The following is a 20,096-nucleotide window of genomic DNA, read 5'->3' as shown; positions in this document are numbered from 1 at the left end:
CATGCCACTGCACTCCAGCCTGGGTGACAGAGTAAGACTCTGTCTCCAAAAAAAAAAAAAGAATGTAGCGTCTCCAACCCCAGCCCACCTGAGTGAGAATCTGCATTTTAACAAGGGGGCCAGGGGGGATTTGTGTGCAAAGCAAAGTATAAGGCACTCTGCTCTAACACACTGCCTTCCTATGGCTTAAAAATAAAATTATAACTTAAAATATTATGGCATATTCAGTTTTGTTTTCTGAAAGGCTGTAATAAATACCCAAAATACCATTTTAAAAGTGTTTATACGATCAGTTATAGAATTGATGATTTAGCAAGAAATACATAGTTTTCACTGTCTATATTTCTACTCTGGAGCGTAAACTCCATGGGAAGGGCCTCATTCCACTGCCTGCAATGGAGTTGGCACACACAGGTGCTCAAAAAATATTTGTGAAATTTTGTACAAGTAAATAGATGAAATTTAATTATATATTGATGTTTTAAATTACTTCTTCTATGTGCACATTTTAGAACTATGCCTTATGTTGATCAAATTAAAAACTTTAAATTATAAAGATAAATGCTTATTCATTGATAAAGTAGAAGGAAAGAAAAGTACATATATAGAAAAATCACCCTTTACTCCCACTACTTATAGATAACATTTTAGGGTACTTCCTTCTGTGAAAAAAAAAATATATATATATATATATTTTTTGAGATTATATATATATTTTTGAGAGAGATATATATATATATTTTTTTGAGACGAAGTCTCGCTCTGTCGCCCAGGCTGGAGTGCAACGGCACAATCTCTGCTCACTGCAAGCTCCGCCTCCCAGGTTCACGCCATTCTCCTGTCTCAGCCTCCCGAGTAGCTGGGACTACAGGCGCCCGCCACCACGCCCAGCTAATTTTTTTGTATTTTTAGTAGAGATGGGGTTTCACTGTTAGCCAGGAAGGTCTTGATCTCCTGACCTTGTGATCCACCCGCCTTGGCCTCCCAAAGTGCTGGGATTACAGGCATGAGCCACTGCGCCCAGCCTGTGAATATTTTTACATAGTTTGTCCTACTACACATCTTACTTGTATCCTGCCTTTTCCATTTATCATCATGATACAGTAACTAGTTTATTGTATGTGCCAAGCTTCAGACTAGACATTTGAGATACTTTTCTTGTTTACTGATTATATCCACATAAGGAAGTATAATTACATCACATTTTCACATGAGGAAATGCAAGTTGAGAGTTTGTCTATCTTGCTAATAGTCATAGATTTAGTCCAGGATCAACTTGAGATTTTAACTTGGTAGCGTTTTCTAGAGCCTGTGCTTTTTCCAGCACACCAGAGTAAGCATTTCCTAAGTTATGACTTTTTGTTATAAAATAATATTTTGCTAGGTGAATATGTTTAATTTGGCTAATAGTCTGTATTCCTCAATATTCTAGTTATCCTTGTTTCTTAATGCTGCATATGATACTACTATGAATGTTTTTGCATAGAAATTTTTTCTATATTCTTCCTAGGATAGATTCTTAGAAACATTTTTAAGTCTCTTGAAATGTAGAGAACTTTCCAAAAGATTTGCACCAATTTTCATTCCCACCACTCACTGTAAGTATTACATTGTATATTTGAATGCATATAGACAAAGCAATATGCGTTTTTCATGCTTCCACAGAAAAAATACATTTAAATGTATTTTATTTTTGCTTCAAACAATATGACTTTTGTTTCACTTAATTTAATTGACTTTTGTTACTGAAATACTTAGCTTTCCCTAAATATCAGCTCTATAGTACATAGAATGTTAGCATGACATTCATATTCTGCCCTGCTCAAAACTTTAATACAAGTCGCAGTTTCTTAAGAAGATGTACATTTACATTGATATATATTTCTTTTTTTTTCTTTTTTTGAGATGGAGTCTCACTCGGTCACACAGGCTGGAATGCAGTGGCACAATCTCCGCTTACTGCAACCTCCACCTCATGGGGTCAAGTGATTCTCCTGCCTCAGCCTCCCAAGTAGCTGGGATTATAGGTGCCCACCACCACGTCTGGCTAATTTTTGTATTTTTGGTAGAGATGGGGTTTCACCATGTTGGCCAGGCTGGTCTCGAACTCCTGGCCTCAAGTGATCCACCCGCCTCAGCCTCCCAAAGTGCTGGGATTACAGACATGAGCCACCGTGCATGGCCAACATTGATATATATTTCTTAATATCAGAATTCTTCATAAACTGTGGGGGTTTTATGGTTATACAACCCAGTTATTCAACTTTAATGTGTATTTAATACCACTTCTTCTCAAAAATCATAAGATGTCATCATTCTTAGACTATTGTATAGTGTTTCTTTCTTTCCTTTTCTCCCTCCCTTTCTTTTTTCCTCCTTCCTTCCCTTTCTGCCTTCCTCCCTCCCTTTATTTCTTTTTGGTAGCAGGAAAGCAGATGACATACAGAGAGGAAAACCTATGCTTTTAACAACAAACTGACCTTTACTTATATATAGCTTACTTTGATACTTTAATAAAACTTTTGAAGAAGGAAGTATCTCCTACTGCTAATATTTGAAGTCATAACAGATCATTATAAAATATAACAGCTCTGTATTGAAGACAGTTTCATAGAGGAGATAACAAAAATATATGAACCTGATGTGAGTGTTACACATTGTATGCCTGTATCAAAATATTTTGTGTGCCCCATAAATATATACACCTATGTACTCATAAAAATTAAAAATTAAACATTAAAAAAGTGTATGAAAGAAGGAACACCGTCTTATTCGTTTAGCCATGTTTATTTTATACATGGCATGTTTATTTGTAGTATAGGTTTCTCAAATATAATCACAATTGCTTTAATATGGCAAAAATGCATTCTGTTATTAAAACAGAGCCTCTTATAGGTAGGTGTTATCTATTATATGTATGATTTTTGTGGTCTAATAGTGCCTCTACTAGAATGGAAATTTAAAAATAGCATTATAGTTTAATAATTTGTGTGTGAGACTAATAAACCAGCAAATTTGGAAAACAAATACACGTGTGTGCCTTCCAAAATGTGTTATGAAGTTTTGCCATTTTGAAATACTTGATAAACTATAGGACGCTAATATATAATTGCATAAGCAGTTAAGGACTCGTGAGAATGAATTGATTTTGTTAAAATTTAAATTTTAAATACCCTATTTCTGACTTCTTTAAATAAATGAGGTGTTTTTATGCCCTGCCTTTTTTTGCATTTATGCAAGGCTGCCCATAGCCTGAAGGCAGGGGCCAGCTATGCCTGTATGAGTAGGAAATTAAAGGCCTTTACTATTCTGATTTGAAATTTTGAAAGAAGGACATGGTAAATATTGGAGATAAATGTATATTTTTGGTGAAAACATGTAACTTTTTTTTCCTATCTCTATTCTTCTGAAATAGAATTAGTTTTATATAGCTTTGAGAAAATATTGCTTTCTTTTTGTGCACTCTGCTCCTGTTCATTAAAAAATTATAAGTGCCATATTTACCTTTTAAGGTAGCGTTTTCATAGGAAGTAGCAGCGATTGCTGTTTTGAGGTTGTTTTTCTTAAGTGGGCTTTTCAAAGACTAGAAGCTATTTTTAGGCTGAGGTTGGCAATCAGTGTGTAGGTAGAAAAATAGATTTGTTATTTTCTATTGTAGAAATATATTCTTCGAAACACTGTATTTACATATTAAATTGGTAAAATTTAACAATACAGTTATGGAATGAATATGTCAATACATAATTATGTAGTCCTTAAGACGCGTTGGCCAACTCAAGAGAAAATTTTATAATTATGATAGGACTCCTAGCTTAAGAAGTGGCCTTTATAGTGCCACCTTTAGTACTTTTCAGCATTCTACAGGTGAACAATTCAAGAACTATATTTGTAAAATAATGTTTTAAAGAGAGCCAACGGTAAAGGCAGGAAATCATTTAAAAGATTTTGTATGTTCCAGAGACTACTCAAATATTAATCCTGTTGACTACTCAAATATTAATCCTGTTTTCAGGAGTAACTTCGTAGGCATGGAAAAGATTTTTATTTATTTAGACCAATTCATTATTTATTAACTTCGTTCAATAAATAGTTACATTGTACCTACTACATGCCAGGCACTATTTTAGTGAGTTTGTTCACTCAGTAAATCAGCTCTATAACATGGAAAGAAATGGGAACAATTTCACCTATCTCATAGCCACCTTAAATAGCTCAGCATAGATAGTTTTCTGTTCATTTGCTTCTCAGGCTGTTCACTCACTCACTCATTCACTCATTCATTTGCTTATTCATCAAGTACCCATTGAGGGCATTCTGGGTGCTGAACCCTGTGCTAGGTAGGCACTGTGTGGGTGTGAGTTGTGTTCTGAAGGGTGAAGGCTGAGGATCTTGAGAGCCCAGAGGAGGGATCCAGCCCGACCCAAGGGACCAGGAAGAGTGGTCTGGAACCAGCACCTTTTGGACCTAGGCTAGAGGCTGAGCAGGAACCATTGAGGAGAGAGGCAGGAGGTCAGTGGCCCAGGCAGGAACCCTCACACCCAAGCCCCAACATTTTTATTTTGTTTTGAGAAATGTATGGGATTAAAGTAATAACTGGAAAGGAAATAAATGGAAACATGGAATGGAAACATTTCCTATTTTCCCTATTGTCATCTGAAGACAAACTTAATTTTTATGTTTCTACTTTCTCTCCTAAATATCCCCTTACTAAATAGTCTGTCAATTAGACTGGGTAGTCCTAACTCAAGAAAGCATTTGGCAATTAAAAGATGGGGTACTCAGGGTCTGACTGTTTTCCTTGGCCTTCATTTGGCTTTCTCTCTCTTTTCTCCCCTCCTTCTTCCCAGGCCTGGCTGGCTGGTGCCTGGACACCATTTGGGGCTCTGAGAGGGTTGTGGCTGCCAGCCCCCAGTCGCCAATGCCTGATCAGGCACTCGTATCCTCTGTCCTGTTCACCATTTCTCCTTTCTCATTGTTCTCATAATTTGTCCTGCTTAAAACTCCTAGGTTCTAAGGGACACCCCTGCATTGCTTGCCTTTCCTTTGCTAGACACCTGAGAGAGGCTAAAAAGTGAGATGTGGCTTGGTGCAGTGGCTTATGCCTATGATCCCAACACTTTGGGAGGCCAAGGCGGGCGGATCACTTGAGGTCAGGAGTTCAAGGCCAGCTTGGACAACATGGCGGAATCCTGTCTCTACTAAAAATACAGAAATTAGCCAGACATGGTGGCCCATGCCTGTAGTCCCAACTACTTGGGAGGTAGGAGGACGGCTTGAGCCTGGGAGGTCAAGGCTGCAGTGAGCTGAGATTGTACCACTGCACTCCAGTCTGGGTGACAAAGCAAGACCCTGTCTCAAAAAAAAAAAAAAAAAAAAAAAAAAAAAAAAAAAAAAAAAAGTGGGCCAGCCACTGTGGCTCATGCCTGTAATCCCAGCCCTTTGGGAGGCTGAGCAGGGTGGATCACCTGAGGTCAGGAGTTCGAGACCAGCCTGACCAACATAGTGAAACCCTGTCTCTATTAAAAATACACAGTTAGCTGGGTGTGGTGGCGGGTGCCTGTAATCCCAGCTACTCAGGAGGTTGAGGCAGGAGAATTGCTTGAACCTGGGATGCGAAAGTTGCAGTGAGCTGAGATCATGCCGTTGTACTCTAGCCTGGGCAACAAGAGCAAAACTCCATCTCAGAAAAAAAAAAAAAAGTGAAATTCTGTTTTTGTCATCTTGTTGTTGAACTTGTCTGTATTTTAAATTACTTCCATGACTGAGTATATTTTGCCATACGCAGGAGATGCATTCTTCATGTACGTGTGTGCTAGAAACACATCAGTCGGAGCAATAGTCCATAGGAATTAAGGGTCAAAGACCCGGTTATTATTGTTGTTAGGGTACCTCTTAGAGGGCGGCTCATTAATGATCTACCTGTAGATAATTACTACCTCAGGCTGTAGGAATGGACTGTCCAGCCTCCTGCTTATTCTTCCCTTCCGTGGGGAGGAAACCCAGAGTCGACTGGCCCCAAAAGTCTTCCCATCCCCTGTCTGCTACAGGCTAACAGCTTCACTGATCTTGGTGAATTTCATGGCTTCTCAGCACCAGCCAGTGTATTACAGTCTTTTTGCTGATAAGATGCAAGGCCATATCACAAGCAGTTAACAAAAATAATCAGAAACTGCAGTGGCTGTAAATGCAAACATCGCTGTACACACAGGGGCCATGCCCTCTGGGGATGGGTACCCCTCCAGGCCTGAGGCGCCCCTGACCTGCAGGGATATCTGGGGTGAGCTGGTGGTGGCTACAGACTCCCATATACCCCAAAAGGGTGGGCACATGATAAAAACAAGTCTGAACAGAAGACTGGACCTATTCCAAACATTTGTGAATCAAACACTCATAAACTAAATGGCTGGGGTGATCAGTGTTTTTAGAGGCATGCCGTCCTTTAGATTAAAAGGTCCCTAAAGGTCATGGTTTGAGTCATGTCTGAAAAACAAATAAAGTCTTTCCATGAAGTTCCCCACAGCTATCTTCTGGTAAAGGAAATAAGCACATTTACTTTTGTTAGTGAAAGCAGTTTTACAGGTTCAGGTGATGAAGGTCTTATATCTAGTCATTTTTTGACCCTGTAAGGACAGTTCATCAGATGAAATGGGAAGTACGAATTTTGTAGGACATGGGTGGTTGGTTCACTAAACAGGCACGTATTGGCGACCTGTTAAACTCCAGATTCTGTCGTAGGTGGTCAGGACAGCAGCATGTAACAGAGATGGGGTCCCCACTCTTGGGGACTTCCATTTATTCAAACAAACAATGACACAAATATCAAATAGTAATAAGTGCTCTGCAGAGAATTAAAATATAGAGAGTGATAGGAGACATATTTATATATCTTTAAAAAGAATATTAGAGAAGAGAAGATCAAAGATAGCAAGTAGCCTTTTTCAGATTTCATCAAATATGGTGTTAGGGGGCCCTCATTTGTCCACAAAAAATATGGTGACAAGGGACGATGATGTGAGTCAGAGTAAACACCATTTACTCACTTTGCATCACTGTTTATTAGAAGGGCTGTTTGGACTTTCTAGTTGCCAAACTGGACCGTGTATGCTGTCTGAAGAGCAGGCGTTTTCTTGGTCATCTTTGCATCCCCAGCACATAGCACTGGGCCGGCTGTGTACTCGGTGTTCAGCAAACATGTTTTGAATGAGTGAGTGGAACAAAACTAAATTCATTGGAATTTTTCCTAAAGCCCTAAGTATAGAAAAGGTCACTTTTTATTTATTTTAAACTGAGGAACATTATCCAGTCATGACTTAGATGGGTGATTTTAAAATTAAATGTCTTGCTTTAAAAAAAATTTATTGCTTTTTTTAAAGAAAATTTACAATTTTCTCTTAGATAACTTTGGTGGAGCCAAGGAACAAACTGGAAAACCATTAATTATTTATTAGACTATGATCTTGAATTTTATTGTTTTTGTTTGGCCTGATTTCTTACTCACCCTCCTAGTTATTTGGCTTGGATGGAGTTGATGTTTTAATCCTTCCGGGAGCAGGCTCAGTGTCAGCTGTGTACTATGGGAAATGATTGAGAATTGGAAATTTATCTTGGATCCTTAGAAGATGTGGCGCAGTGGAGTGTGCAGGGCATGGAGTTGGACCTGGGTGACTACCTGTCTCTCAGGCCTGTTGGGAGGAGGAGACCTCATGAATGAGATAGAGCCACTGGTATTACTGTGGGAGTGACTTAACTTTTTAGGAAAACCACAGGTAATGAGTTTGATTTTATAATCTGATTTGTAGCAGGATTCAAAAAGGGACATTCCACAGATGCTGTCAAATCATATATGAGATCTCTAAGGATGCTATCTGTAATACATAAAGGAAGCATTGAGAGGACTTTTTTTTTTAACATGGAAATGAAATAACCACTTCTTTTTTTTATTATTATTATACTTTAGGTTTTAGGGTACATGTGCACAATGTGCAGGTTTGTTACATATGTATCCATGTGCCATGTTGGTGTGCTACACCCATTAACTCGTCATTTAGCATTAGGTATATCTCCTAATGCTGTCCTTCCCCCCTCCCCCCACCCCACAACAGTCCCCGGAGTGTGATATTCCCCTTCCTGTGTCCATGAGTTCTCATTGTTCAATTCCCACCTATGAGTGAGAACATGTGGTGTTTGGTTTTTTAAAGCAAGATGCTTTCAGAATAAATCAGGCATTTTCCTTTTGAAAAATATTCTTAATAACAATATGAATCATGTCAAGAAAAACCCTTCAAATAAACCATTTCCCATTTTACTTTCCTTGGCCACCGTCTGAGGGAATAGGTTGCTTTTCTTCTTAGACCTTTGATGTAGAGTTTTCCATTTATCACTTCCAAGACACCTTTCCCTTTTCTACATATGGAAGATGCTCTGTTTAATAAACCGTTGAATGAATGCCACATGAACAAGGTGCTGAAGACATCACTGTTCTTCCTTCCTGTCATAATGTGAGTAGAGACAAGTCTTTCTCTTTAGTTGGTGAGTGATATCAAAGCTTTTATGTTCTGTGGCACTGGCTGACAGATATTCCTTTCTCTGTGATTGCTGCAACATCTTTGAATTAAGGTTGAGGCCTCCAAGTTGCCCCTATAATAGTTTCCCGTGTCTGAATGGTGTTACAAAGTAAGTTCAACAAATTTGGAAAACATAGCTCATTGCAGAAGCAATACATTAATCTTATCTATTGATTGTTGCCACAGTGTATTCAAGTTAGAGCACTTGAGATATAGAACAGTAAAAATGAGCTGACAGTCCAGGAACCACAAGTACGGACTGCTTGGGGGCTGCATTCAGACCATCAGTCTCCTGTGAAATTGGAACATTTCAAGGCTTTATTTAGTGCTAACTTTTATGTGTTCAAAGCATGTATTTTTAGTTTTTAAGTCAGCCCTTATCAGATTATCAGACTCCTTTTTATAAAACCCTTTTTTGTTTTTCTTGGCACAGTGGGGAGGAGTTAGCTAAGTTGAGAGATTTCACAATTAAAAAGGAAAAAACCACTTTTTAAATAAGAGAATGAGCAAAAGTGGCCTTTTCCCCCCTTTTTTAAATTTTGAAAGGGATGCATTAAAAATCTTATTTATACTACTTATACGGATAATATAAAAAGTGATCCTCAAATCACTTGTATTTGTTTTTGGAAAAAAATGCAGAAGACTGTCTTGGGGGTTAACCTCATATAAGTGAGGACTGTTCTCTACTTCTTGTGGGTTCAGTTCACTGCCAGCCCTGTGCTAAGGGTGCCCTGGGCCACAGCTGGGCACTGCGAGGCTTCAGCTTGCCACTCAGTGAATCACTCATTCCCACATAAGCAGGATTTGGCTATCTTGTATTGAATCGCCCCATTATTCTGTTTGGTTGGCTGGATGATATATTCCGTTGAGAAAATTGTATGAAAGCCACAACCGAACCACAGGGATGTAGAACAAGTAAATCACCTTAAATGATGCATTTTTCTCTTTAAAAGGAGCGTAAATGTAGGAAGTGTCTGTGGTGACAACTTGAAAACAGAGATGATTAGAGCAGTTTCAGTCGTGACTGTTCAACCTCCCCGCTGTACACACACTTTGCACTGAAGAAGACCCCCTTGATCTTCTTGCCCCTCACAACAGTTTTTTTCATTTTTTATTGTCTGCATGTTTTGAAAAGTGTACGCAGAACTTTTGTTTTCATATTAAATTCTATCAAAAAACATTTTTAGGTCATGGTAATATTCCATCTGGTTATTTATGAGTCATTTATTCTATTATAGAAAGTTTTTTCAATTAATTTTTTAAATTGTGGTAAAATATACATGACAAAATGTGTCATCTTATCCATTTTTCAAGTTTACAGTTCAGTCATGTTAAGTACATATACACTGTTTTGCAACCAATCTGCAGAACTCTTTTTCATCTTGCAAAACTCCAACTCTGTACCCATTAAACAACAGCTCCCCATTCCTTTCCCCACCTCCAGCCTCTGACAAGCACTGTTGTGCTTTCTGTCTCTATGAATTTGACTATGATAGGTACTTCATAGAAGTGGAATCATACAGTATTAATCTTTTTGTGACTGGCTTGTTTCACTTAGGATTATGTCCACAAGTTTCATGCATTTTGTCACATGTATCAGAATTTTCTTTTTTTTTAAGGCTGAATGATACTCCATTGTATGTATATCACATTTTGTTTATCCATTCATCTGTCCATGGGCACTTGAGTTGCTTCCACCTTTTGGCTGTTGTGAATAATGCTGGTATGAGCGTGGGTGTACAACTATCTGTTTGAGTCCCTGCTTTCAATTCTTTTGTGTATATGCCTAGAAGTGGAATTGCTAGATCGTATGGTAATTCTCTTTTTTGAGAAACTGCCTGTAGTTTTCCATAGTGGCTGCACCACCTTATACTCCCACCAACGGTATGCAAAGGTTCCAGTTTCTCCACATCCTTTCTAACACTTATTTTGTTTTATTTTTGATAGTAGCTGTCCTGGTGGGTGTGAGGTAGTGTCTCATTGTGGCTTTGATTTGCATTTCCCTAGTGATTAGTGATGTTGAGCTTCTGTTCATGTGCTTATATAGCCATTTGTATATCTTCTTTTGGAGAAATGTCTATTCAAGTTCTTTCCCCAGTTTTTAATTAGGTTGTTCGTTTTTTGTTGTTGCTGAGTTGTAGGAGCTCTATATATTCTGGATATTAACCCCTTATCGGATATATGATTTGCAAATATTTTCTCTAGTTCCATAGGTTGGTTGCCTTTTCACTCTGCTGATTATGTTCTGTGAGGCACAGAAGTTTTAAATTTTGATGTAGTTCAATTTATATACTTTTATTACCTGTGCTTTTGGTGTCGTGTCCAAGAAATTGTTGCCAAATGCAGTGTCATAAAGCTTTTTCCAATGGTCTATTAAAACCCAGTTTTTCTCTATTCTGGATAATGTTGCAACAAACAGCTCCATGCATGTAGTTTTCTTTTCTTGGCATTGTTTTACTCTTCTTTCAGAAGGAAAGATGAAATACCAAACGAGTTTGTCTTCTTAAAGCCTATTTTTGATGATAACAAGCAGAGCAGAGGATATCACTTATCCTTTTGGCAAAAATTATGTTTCTGAAGGCGAGGCCTGAGGCATTAGAGAAGCATTCAGTGTTGCCCTTTTTGCTAATTGTACACAGTTAACTCCAGTGGTCCCCTGGGTCTGTGATTTTTAAACAGCATGGGTCCCAGAAAAGCAGAGCTTCCATTAAGAGCAGCAGGGGTGAGTACATGCAGTTTTTTCTTCAACCCTCAGATCTCAGGTCTCAGGGCTGCAGTGAAAGACGTGGATGACAGCTGTGGGCTGATTAGATTCAGATGGCCCCGTGCTTCATTTATAATCCCCAGGAGTCCAAACCCCCTACACATTTGAAGGGGATAAAAGTATTTTGGAAAATTCTAAGAACTAAACATTAAATAAGTTTAGAACATTTTCAGAAAAATGAAAGACAAAAAATTCCAGCTATTCACTACTTTGGGCAGTAAAATTGCATTTAAAGAAACATACTCAGGGACTGTTTTACAGTAGTGATGCCCGCTTACCTAAGTGAGAAATGTTCCTTTGAGAATCAGATATATACATTCTCTTGCACTGTGTTTCAGGAAATAAAATCTTCATCAGTCCAATTTTTAATATCTTGGAGAGACCTTAAAAAAAATTTCCAAGGCAATGTTGGCGAATATCAGAATGAGGATCAATTGCTTCCTTTCATTCACAACAGGTTTTCTACCTGTTGTGACTCATACAGAGAGAAGATTTTAGAGCCGTTTTATTACTGATGGTTCATTTTAAAAAAGCAAATGCAGTGAACATAAGAGGCCCTCTCATGAAAGGATTCCAAAAGACACATTATCTTTTGTAGAACATATGTACGTTTGTTTTTTAATTTTTTTTTTAGAGACAGGGTCTCACTATGTTGCCCAGGCTAGTTTGGAACTCCTAGTCTCAAGCAATCCTCCTGCCTCAGCTCCCCAAAGTGCTGGGATTATAGGTGTGAGCCATCATGCCTGGCCTTGTTTTTTAACTTTTTATTTTGGAAAATTTTTTACATCTTGAAAAGTACATAGAATCATTTAATGAATTCTGATGTTTTTGTCACTCAGCTTCAATAATTATCAAGTCAGGGCCAGTCTTGCTTTATCTGTCTTCTGTTCCCTTTTAATCTCTTTGCCCCAAATTATTTTGAAACAAATCCCAGTCAACATATCATTTTATCTGTAATTACTTTCATATATCCCTCTAAAAAGTAGAAAATCCTTTAAAATACAGCCACAGTACCATTGCACACCGAAAAAAAGAATACTAATTTATTAGTATAATCAAATAGTCATCAATGATCATTTATCTGATTGTTTTTTCTTTTTAATATTTTTCTCTTTGTCATAAGGAAAAACTTACATACAGTAAAGAACTTTTACAGTATAAACATCAATGTAACTATTATCCAGGTAAAGTTATCAGGCATTTTCAACACTCCAGTGCCCTCCTTTGGGCTCCTTCTCAAATGGATATTCCCCCAGAGGTAGCCACTGTTCAGACTAGAACATTAGAAGTCATCATTAGAAGTCAGAATAGTGGTTTTGGATTTCATATACACGGACTGATCTAGGATATACTCTTTTGTGTCTAGCTTCTTTCACTCAACATTATTGCTTACGAGATTAATTCATGTTATTGCATTGAGTGAATATGCTGCAATACTAGATCTGTTCTACTGTGATGGATGCTTGAATTATTTCCACTTTGAGGCTAGTATGATTAACATGGTGTATGTGTCTTTTGGGGGAGCATAATCATTCATTTCTGTTGTGAAAATTACTGGTTTACCCAGTAATCCCATGATTGGGTATATACCCTAATGAATATGAATTGTTCTGCCATAAAGGCACATGCATGTGTATGTTCATCGCAGCACTATTCACAATAGCAAAGACATAGAATCAAACTAAATATCCATCAGTTGGAGACTGGATAAAGAAAATGTGGTACATATACTGTGGAATACTATGCAGTCATAAAAAAGAATGAGATCATGTCCTTTGCAGGAACATGGATGGGGCTGGAGGCCATTAGCGTAAGCAAACCAATGCAGGAACAGAAAACCAAATACTCCATGTCCTCACTTATAAGTGGAAGCTAAACACTGAGTACACTTGAACACAAAGAAGGGACCAACAAACAGCGGGGTCCACTTGAGGGTGGAGGGTAGGAAGAGGGTGAGGATCGAAAAACTACCTATTGTGTACTGTGCTTATTACCTGGGTGATGAAATCATTTGTACACCAAACACCTGTGACACACAATTTACCTATATAGCAAACCTTTACGTGTGCCACTGAATCTAAAATTAAAAAAATTAATGACAACTATATGTGCATAAAATTAAACCACTGTTAAGTTCATTAGAGGCTGGATGCAATAGCTCATGCCTGTAATCCCAGCACTTTGGGAGGCAGAGGCAGGTGGATCACTTGAAGTCTGGAGTTTGAGACCAGCATGGTCGACATGGTGAAACCCCATCTCTACTAAAAATACAAAAATTAGCCGGGTGTGGTGGCATGAACCTGAGGTGCCAGCTACTCGGGAGGCTGAGACACAAGAATCACTTGAACCCGGGAGGCGAAGGCTGCAGTGAGCTGACCACTGCACTGCAGCCTGGGTGTCAGTGCGAGACTCTGTCTCAAACAAAAAAATCATTAGAACAAATAATAAAATTATCAAGTTCATAATAAAAGAAGTTACTAGGGTAGGCATATGTTTAGATTTAGTAGACACCGATAAGCGATGCAGGAGAATACTAGTTGCTCCACATCTCACTAACGCTTGATATTGTCAGTCCTTCCTGACAACCTGATGAGCATAGTGGTATCTCATTTTGGTTTTAATTTGGATTTCCCTGATAACTAATGATTTTCAGCACTTTTTAATATGTTTATTGACTTTTGAATACCCTCATTTGTGAAGTGCCTATTTAAGATTTTGGCCATCTTTTTAGTAAGCTTCCAGTCTTTTACTGATTCCTGAAAGTTTTTAATGTATCCTGAAGATGAGCTCTTAGCTGGATATGTGTATTGCAAATATCTTCTCCCAGTCTGTGGTTTGCTTTTTCCAATCTCTTATGACTGAACAGAAATTCTTAATTTTAATTGTCTTGATGTCTGGTCAAGTAAGCATCTAGCTTTGTTGCTGTTCTTCAGATTTGATTTGGCTATTCTAAATTATTTACTTTTCCATATAAATTTGTTTAATTTTTTTAAAAACTTTTAAGTTCAGAGGTACATGTGCAGGTTTGTTACACAGATAAACTTGTGTCATGGAGATTTGTTGTACAGATTATTTCATCACCCAGGTATTAAGCCTAGTACTAATTTTTTATTTTTTCCGGTCCCCTGCCTCCTTCCACCCTCCATCCTCAAGTAGGCCTCAGTGTCTGTTGTTCCCCTCTATGTGTCCATATGTTCTCAACACTTAGCTCCCACTTACAGGTCAGAGCATTCAGTGTTTGGTTTTCTGTTCCTGCATTAGTTTGCTAAGGATAATGGCCTCCAGCTCTATCTGTGTCCCTGCAAAGGACATGATCTTGTTCCTTTTTATGGTTGCATAGTATTCAATTGTATACATGTGCCACATTTTCTTTATTCAGTCTATCATTGATGGGCATTTCGGTTGATTCCATGTCTTTGCTAGTGTGAATAGTGCTGCAGTGAACATACATGTGCATGTGTCTTTATAACAACAATTTATAGTTTTTTGGGTATATACCCAGTAACAGGATTCCTGGGTTGAATGGTATATTAGTTTGTTTTCACGCTGCTGATAAAGATATACCCAAGACTGAGACTGGGTAATTTATAAAGGAAAGAGGTTTAATTAACTCACAGTTCCACATGGCTGGGGAGGCCTCACAATCATGGCAGAAGGCAAAGGAGGAGCAAAGTCATGTCCTGCATGGCAGCGGGCAAAGAGAGAATGAGAGCCAGGTGAAAGGGGAAATGCCTTATAAAACAATCAGCTCTCATGAGGCTTATTCACTACCGTCCCCCATGATTCAATTATTTCCCACCAGCCCCCTCCCACAACACTTGGGAATTATGGGAGCTACAATTCAAGGTGAGATTTGGGTGGGGACACAGCCAAACCATATCAAATAGTATTTCTGCCTCTAGGTCTTTGAGGAATTGCCACACTGTCTTCCACAATGGTTGAACTAATTTATACTCCCACCAACAGTGTAAGAGTGTTCCTTTTTCTCCACAACCTTGCCAGCATCTGTTGTTTTTTGACTTTTTAATAATAACTATTCTGACTGGTGTGAGATGGTATCTTATTGTGGCTTTGATTTGCATTTCTGTTTTTTTTTTTTTGAGACGGAGTCTCGCTCTGTTGCCCAGGCTGAAGTGCAGTGGTGTGATCTCGGCTCACTGCAGCCTCTGCCTCTCAGGTTCCAGTGATTTTCCTGCCTCAGCCTCCCAGGTAGCTGGGATTATAGGCATGCCCAGCTAATTTTTGTATTTTTAGTAGAGATGGGGTTTCACCATGTTAGCCAGGCTGGTCTCGAACTCCTGACCTCAGGTGATCTGCCCGCCTCAGCCTCCCAAAGTGCTAGGATTACAGGTGTGAGCCACTGCGCCTGGCCGTATTCTTTTAAAGATAAAAAATTCAATGAGTTTGCTTTTATTCTTTCAGTTTGTATTCTGGACTATAAGATTTAAAAGTTTATTACATCCTTTTTTGTATGCACAAAGTCCTGGGTCCCAACAAACACTGACATACTTAACTGATTGCTTTCTCACATACTATGACCCAGCAGCCTTAGAATAACAGTACCCACTTGTCCAACAAGAATATGATTACTGAAAATAGTTAAGATTTTTCTTTTGGCCGCATTTTGGGGTCAGTTTTTAAGGGTATTTCACAATAGGGATATACTGTCAGATTACTATGTTGTAAAGTCTCTTGGGCTAGTTCTGCTATGGTATTATGTTACCAACTAGATTTGCTTTTAGGGACATTTAAGTCACTTTCTTTTGACTTTAGGGGTTGCATTATTAACATACAATTCAGTATGACTGTGAATAATTTTTACATTCCAAAATGAAATCTATAAAACAAGATATACAAAAGGGGGCTTCATTTCCATCCTTGTTTCTTCTTCCCTATTCCCCTCCCTCACCTTATAGGTATCAATTTTGAAAAAAATGTTAGAGATTATCCTACCATTGTTTTTTCAATATCAGCAAATATTTAGTCTTCTTTTTTTTTTTAAAAAAAAAATAGGTTTTTCACTATGGTTTATTTCACTTGCCCCATTTTTTGTATATCTTTTGGTAGTTAGAAAGGTTTGTATTTGGATTCTAATGCTTACACTTAGCCTTCACATAGCACTCCCACTCCCCTCTTGTTTGGTCTTTGTTGGTTCCAAATATGAGCAGTATTGAAATGAGCTAGGAGCCTCTTCCTCCCCCTCCATAGCACTGGTTTCGAATCAATGACCTTCGTACTCTTTGGGAGCATTTCCAGATCTCCAGAATGAATGCATTTTGTGTAGAGACACATGCATGGTCCACAATTGATTAGGATGCAGATGCAGTAAGTTAACTTAGGATCACTTGCAATAAGTAAACCAACAAACAAAAAACCATGGGCTGGGTGTGGTGGCTCACACCTGTAATCCCAGCACTTTGGGAGGCCGAGGAAGGCAGATCGCTTGAGGAAGGAGTTCGAGACCAGCCTGGTCAATATAGTGAAACCCCGTCTCTATTAAAAATACAATTAATTAGCTGGGCATGGTGGTGCCTGCCTGTAATCCCAGCTACTCAGGAGGCTGAGGCAGGAGAATGGCTGGAACCCAGGAGGCGGAGGTTGCAGTGAGCCGCGATTGCACAATTGCACTCCAGCCTGGGTGACAGAGTGAGACTCTGTCTAAAAAAAAAACAAACCAAGGACCAAGTGAACCATGTTAGATCGAGCTCTTCCAACAGCAAGTGATGTGCAGCCTGAGAGGACAATTGCCCGTCCCGCAGTGCATTGTCACGTGCCCGATGCACCTGGGTGCTGTGGGGAATGCAGACAGTTCTTCAGGGAGGGAAAATGGTTTCCTTGGGTTGTTGCTTTGGTTTTTTCCCCCCCACTTAAATGATAAGATGGTATGTGAAGTCGAAAGGGCCAGGTTAGGTACCATGAATAATTAATTGCCACAGCTCTCAGAAACCTAATTTTAGCCAAGAATAAGAAGCAGATGTGGCAACAGTAGGCCCTAGTTTCAGCTTCCTTCATTTTTCACATGGCAAACTGGCTAATATATGAGCAGGGAAAGGGGAAAGGAGGGAAAAGCTGCAGTACTCAGCACTTGATTGAGATGTGTCTGTTTCTGAAAGGCAGAATTCTGTGTCATCCCTTCCTTCACTGACTCGGATTTGTGGAACACCTGCTATGTGTGTAAGGTGGATATGATATATATAGTAGGGTAGGGTAGGAGCCCGTACTGTTATGCCCATATAGTGCTATGGAATGAGAAAAACTAATGTGTATTTTGAGGCAGATTGTGGGGATGACAGATGCTGTAGAAGTGTACCGTTTGATCTAGGTTCATGGGTGTGAGCACTGGTTAGGGATTCCTCACAAGGGAATTGACCCATTTTTTTTTTCATGTGAGTTTAAGTAACCTATTAAATGGGATAAGCAGACTATTATTAACTGTAGAATTTAGGTAGGTACTAAGTAGATGAAAAAGAAAATGGTTGCCGAAGGTTAATGTTTAAAATAGAGTCCTAGATCTCACACACACTCTCTTTCTCTGACACACACACAGTGTACCAGAAGAAAAATGAATGTGTGTACCCTTTAATTCAGTAATGCTACCTCTAGCATTTTATCCCAGGAATATATTTGGCCTTGTCTGCAAACACATATGTACAAGATGTCCATTAGGCATATGTGTGTGTGTATATACACACAGTCACACACATGTAAGTGTGCACCTTCTCTTTCCCGTAGACACACACATACTCTCACTTTGCATATATTCTGTATTTATAGCCAGAGATTGAATAAATTGTTTCATCCCTTTTTATAGTGGCCATATAGTATTTGCATAAGAAAAAATCAGTAGAATGATTTTCATTTAAGAAGGTAATTACATCTAGCTTTTCCTTTTAGTGCAATTTATAGAGATCTGGATTTTGTACTATTTTGGATTTTGAAGCAGAACATTTATATTCTTTTATTCTTTGAATTGGTATTGATTTGGTTTCATTTTTGCCTTACAACAAAATCAGATGATTAATGGGGGGGGGGGGGAATGGCTGACTCCTAGGGAGGCATTCCTAAGGTTCTCGGATTGATGAGTGAGTTTGTGAAGTCTGACTCAGTGAAGAGACCCTTTGATCTACTCTAGAAACTATACTGATTTTCTGTGTTGAACATTTGTAACAAGTTTTGCATTTTAAAAATGATCTAACTGGTAACTGTAGAAGATTATTTTGAAAATGAATAATAACTGTCTTTCTTTGGCCATGTTTTTGTAGTTGTCACATTGTTTCTACCTTTTTTTTTTTTTTTTTTTTTTTTTTTTTGAGACTCACTCTCTCGCCCAGGCTGGAGTGCAGTGGCATGATCTTGGCTCAGTGCAACCTTCACCTCTTGGGTTCACGCAATTGTCCCTGCCTCAGGCTCCCCAATAGCTGGTATTACAGACACCTGCCACCACTTGCTGCTAACTTTTGTATTTTTAGTAGAGATGGGGTTTTGTCATGTTGACTAGGCTGGTCTCCAACTCCTAATCTCAGGTAATCCGTCTGCCTCAGCCTCCCAAAGTGCTGGGATTACAGGCGTGAGCCACCGGGCCTGGCCTGTTTCTACTATCTTTATATTTACTGTGTCAACTCTTTAACAGCCACAGTTACAAAGTTTACTAAGGCAGTGTCTGTTATAATTTGACTTTTTGTTTGCCTTGCTTTGAAGAATCAGAGGCAAATTCTATCCTGGCAGATAGAGCTGTAAACCCCCTTACCTCTTTAACTTCTTTAGTAGGGTAATTTAATCTGCTTGATGACCTTAACTTCTTTTATCCAGTTAGAAGGATTATATGGTAATCATGATATGTCAAATGCTTTTAAAATAAAATTTTACAATGAAAATAATTTTATTTTGTATGTGTGTGTGTGTGTGTGTGTGTGTGTTTTTTTTTTTTTTTTAACAGAAATCACAGCCCACTAATGAGTTTTGGAGCCAGCTTTGTCAGTTTTTTGGTAAGTTGATGTCTTAAGACCTATTGGCATGAAGGAAACAATTACATAAAGTAATGTCTGTTAGTGGCTACCAGTTGTATAGATATACTATTGTAGAAAGTCTTTTAGAGTTTAAAACTGAAATAAAGTTTTTGCCTATTACCCAATGCCTATGAAATAATCTGCCTTCCCTAATTTTAAAAATAAAATGCTTACATCTTATTTATAGGATATTATATTTTAACCAAAGTCCTTTTTAGAATAAAAATGTAATGGAAAGACCTTCAGTAATTAAAACTGCATTTGAGGTAGAAAAAAGGTCTGGGTTTGGGTAATAAAGGTTTGCTCTGAAATTATTGAGTAAATGTGGACTAGAGGTCAACTTAAATGAGCAGAGCTAAAATTTGTCAGTTAGTATTACATTTCCAAATACGAGTATTTGGGAATTGAGGAAGTAGGTTGCAGTTAGTTTTAAAGTACATTGGGCAATGCGGAAAATGGGATACTTCGATTTTTCAGAAACAGTAATAACATCACACAAATTACTTTCAAACACATACTTTTTTTAAAAGACTATTAAAGAATTGTGTAACAGCAAGAAAAAAAAAGACATGATAGAGACTGAAAAAGAGAAAGCATTTAGATCCAAGATTGAGAAAGATGTCAGCAAATGGGCATGTCACAGCCTGGCAGTGCTCAACCACAGGTACCACGCCAGCTTCCAGTGAGAAGTTTTTATTCAAGGTATTTATTTCCTCTGATTGCCAGTTAATGCAACAAAAATGTTAAGGGCTATTGTTTGAA

General features: G+C 38.4%; 1 protein-coding gene across 2 annotated transcripts in view; it reads left to right on the top strand.

Moving 5' to 3' along the window:
* Positions 1 to 20,096, top strand: part of TTC39C (tetratricopeptide repeat domain 39C) — a 121,315-nt gene that overhangs the window by 31,067 nt on the left and 70,152 nt on the right. For both annotated transcript variants that reach the window (XM_012506333.2, XM_030810641.1), the window contains exon 2: positions 19,265 to 19,313. In XM_012506333.2, the coding sequence (XP_012361787.2) occupies positions 19,265 to 19,313 (49 nt within the window). The remainder of the gene's footprint in view (positions 1 to 19,264; positions 19,314 to 20,096) is intronic.

The sequence above is a fragment of the Nomascus leucogenys genome, chromosome 4 (assembly GCF_006542625.1).
Source record: "Nomascus leucogenys isolate Asia chromosome 4, Asia_NLE_v1, whole genome shotgun sequence".
In the NCBI taxonomy this organism is placed as follows: Eukaryota; Metazoa; Chordata; class Mammalia; order Primates; family Hylobatidae; genus Nomascus; species Nomascus leucogenys.
Note: the sequence above shows the minus strand (reverse complement) of the source record. Positions and strands in the feature narration are given on the sequence as shown.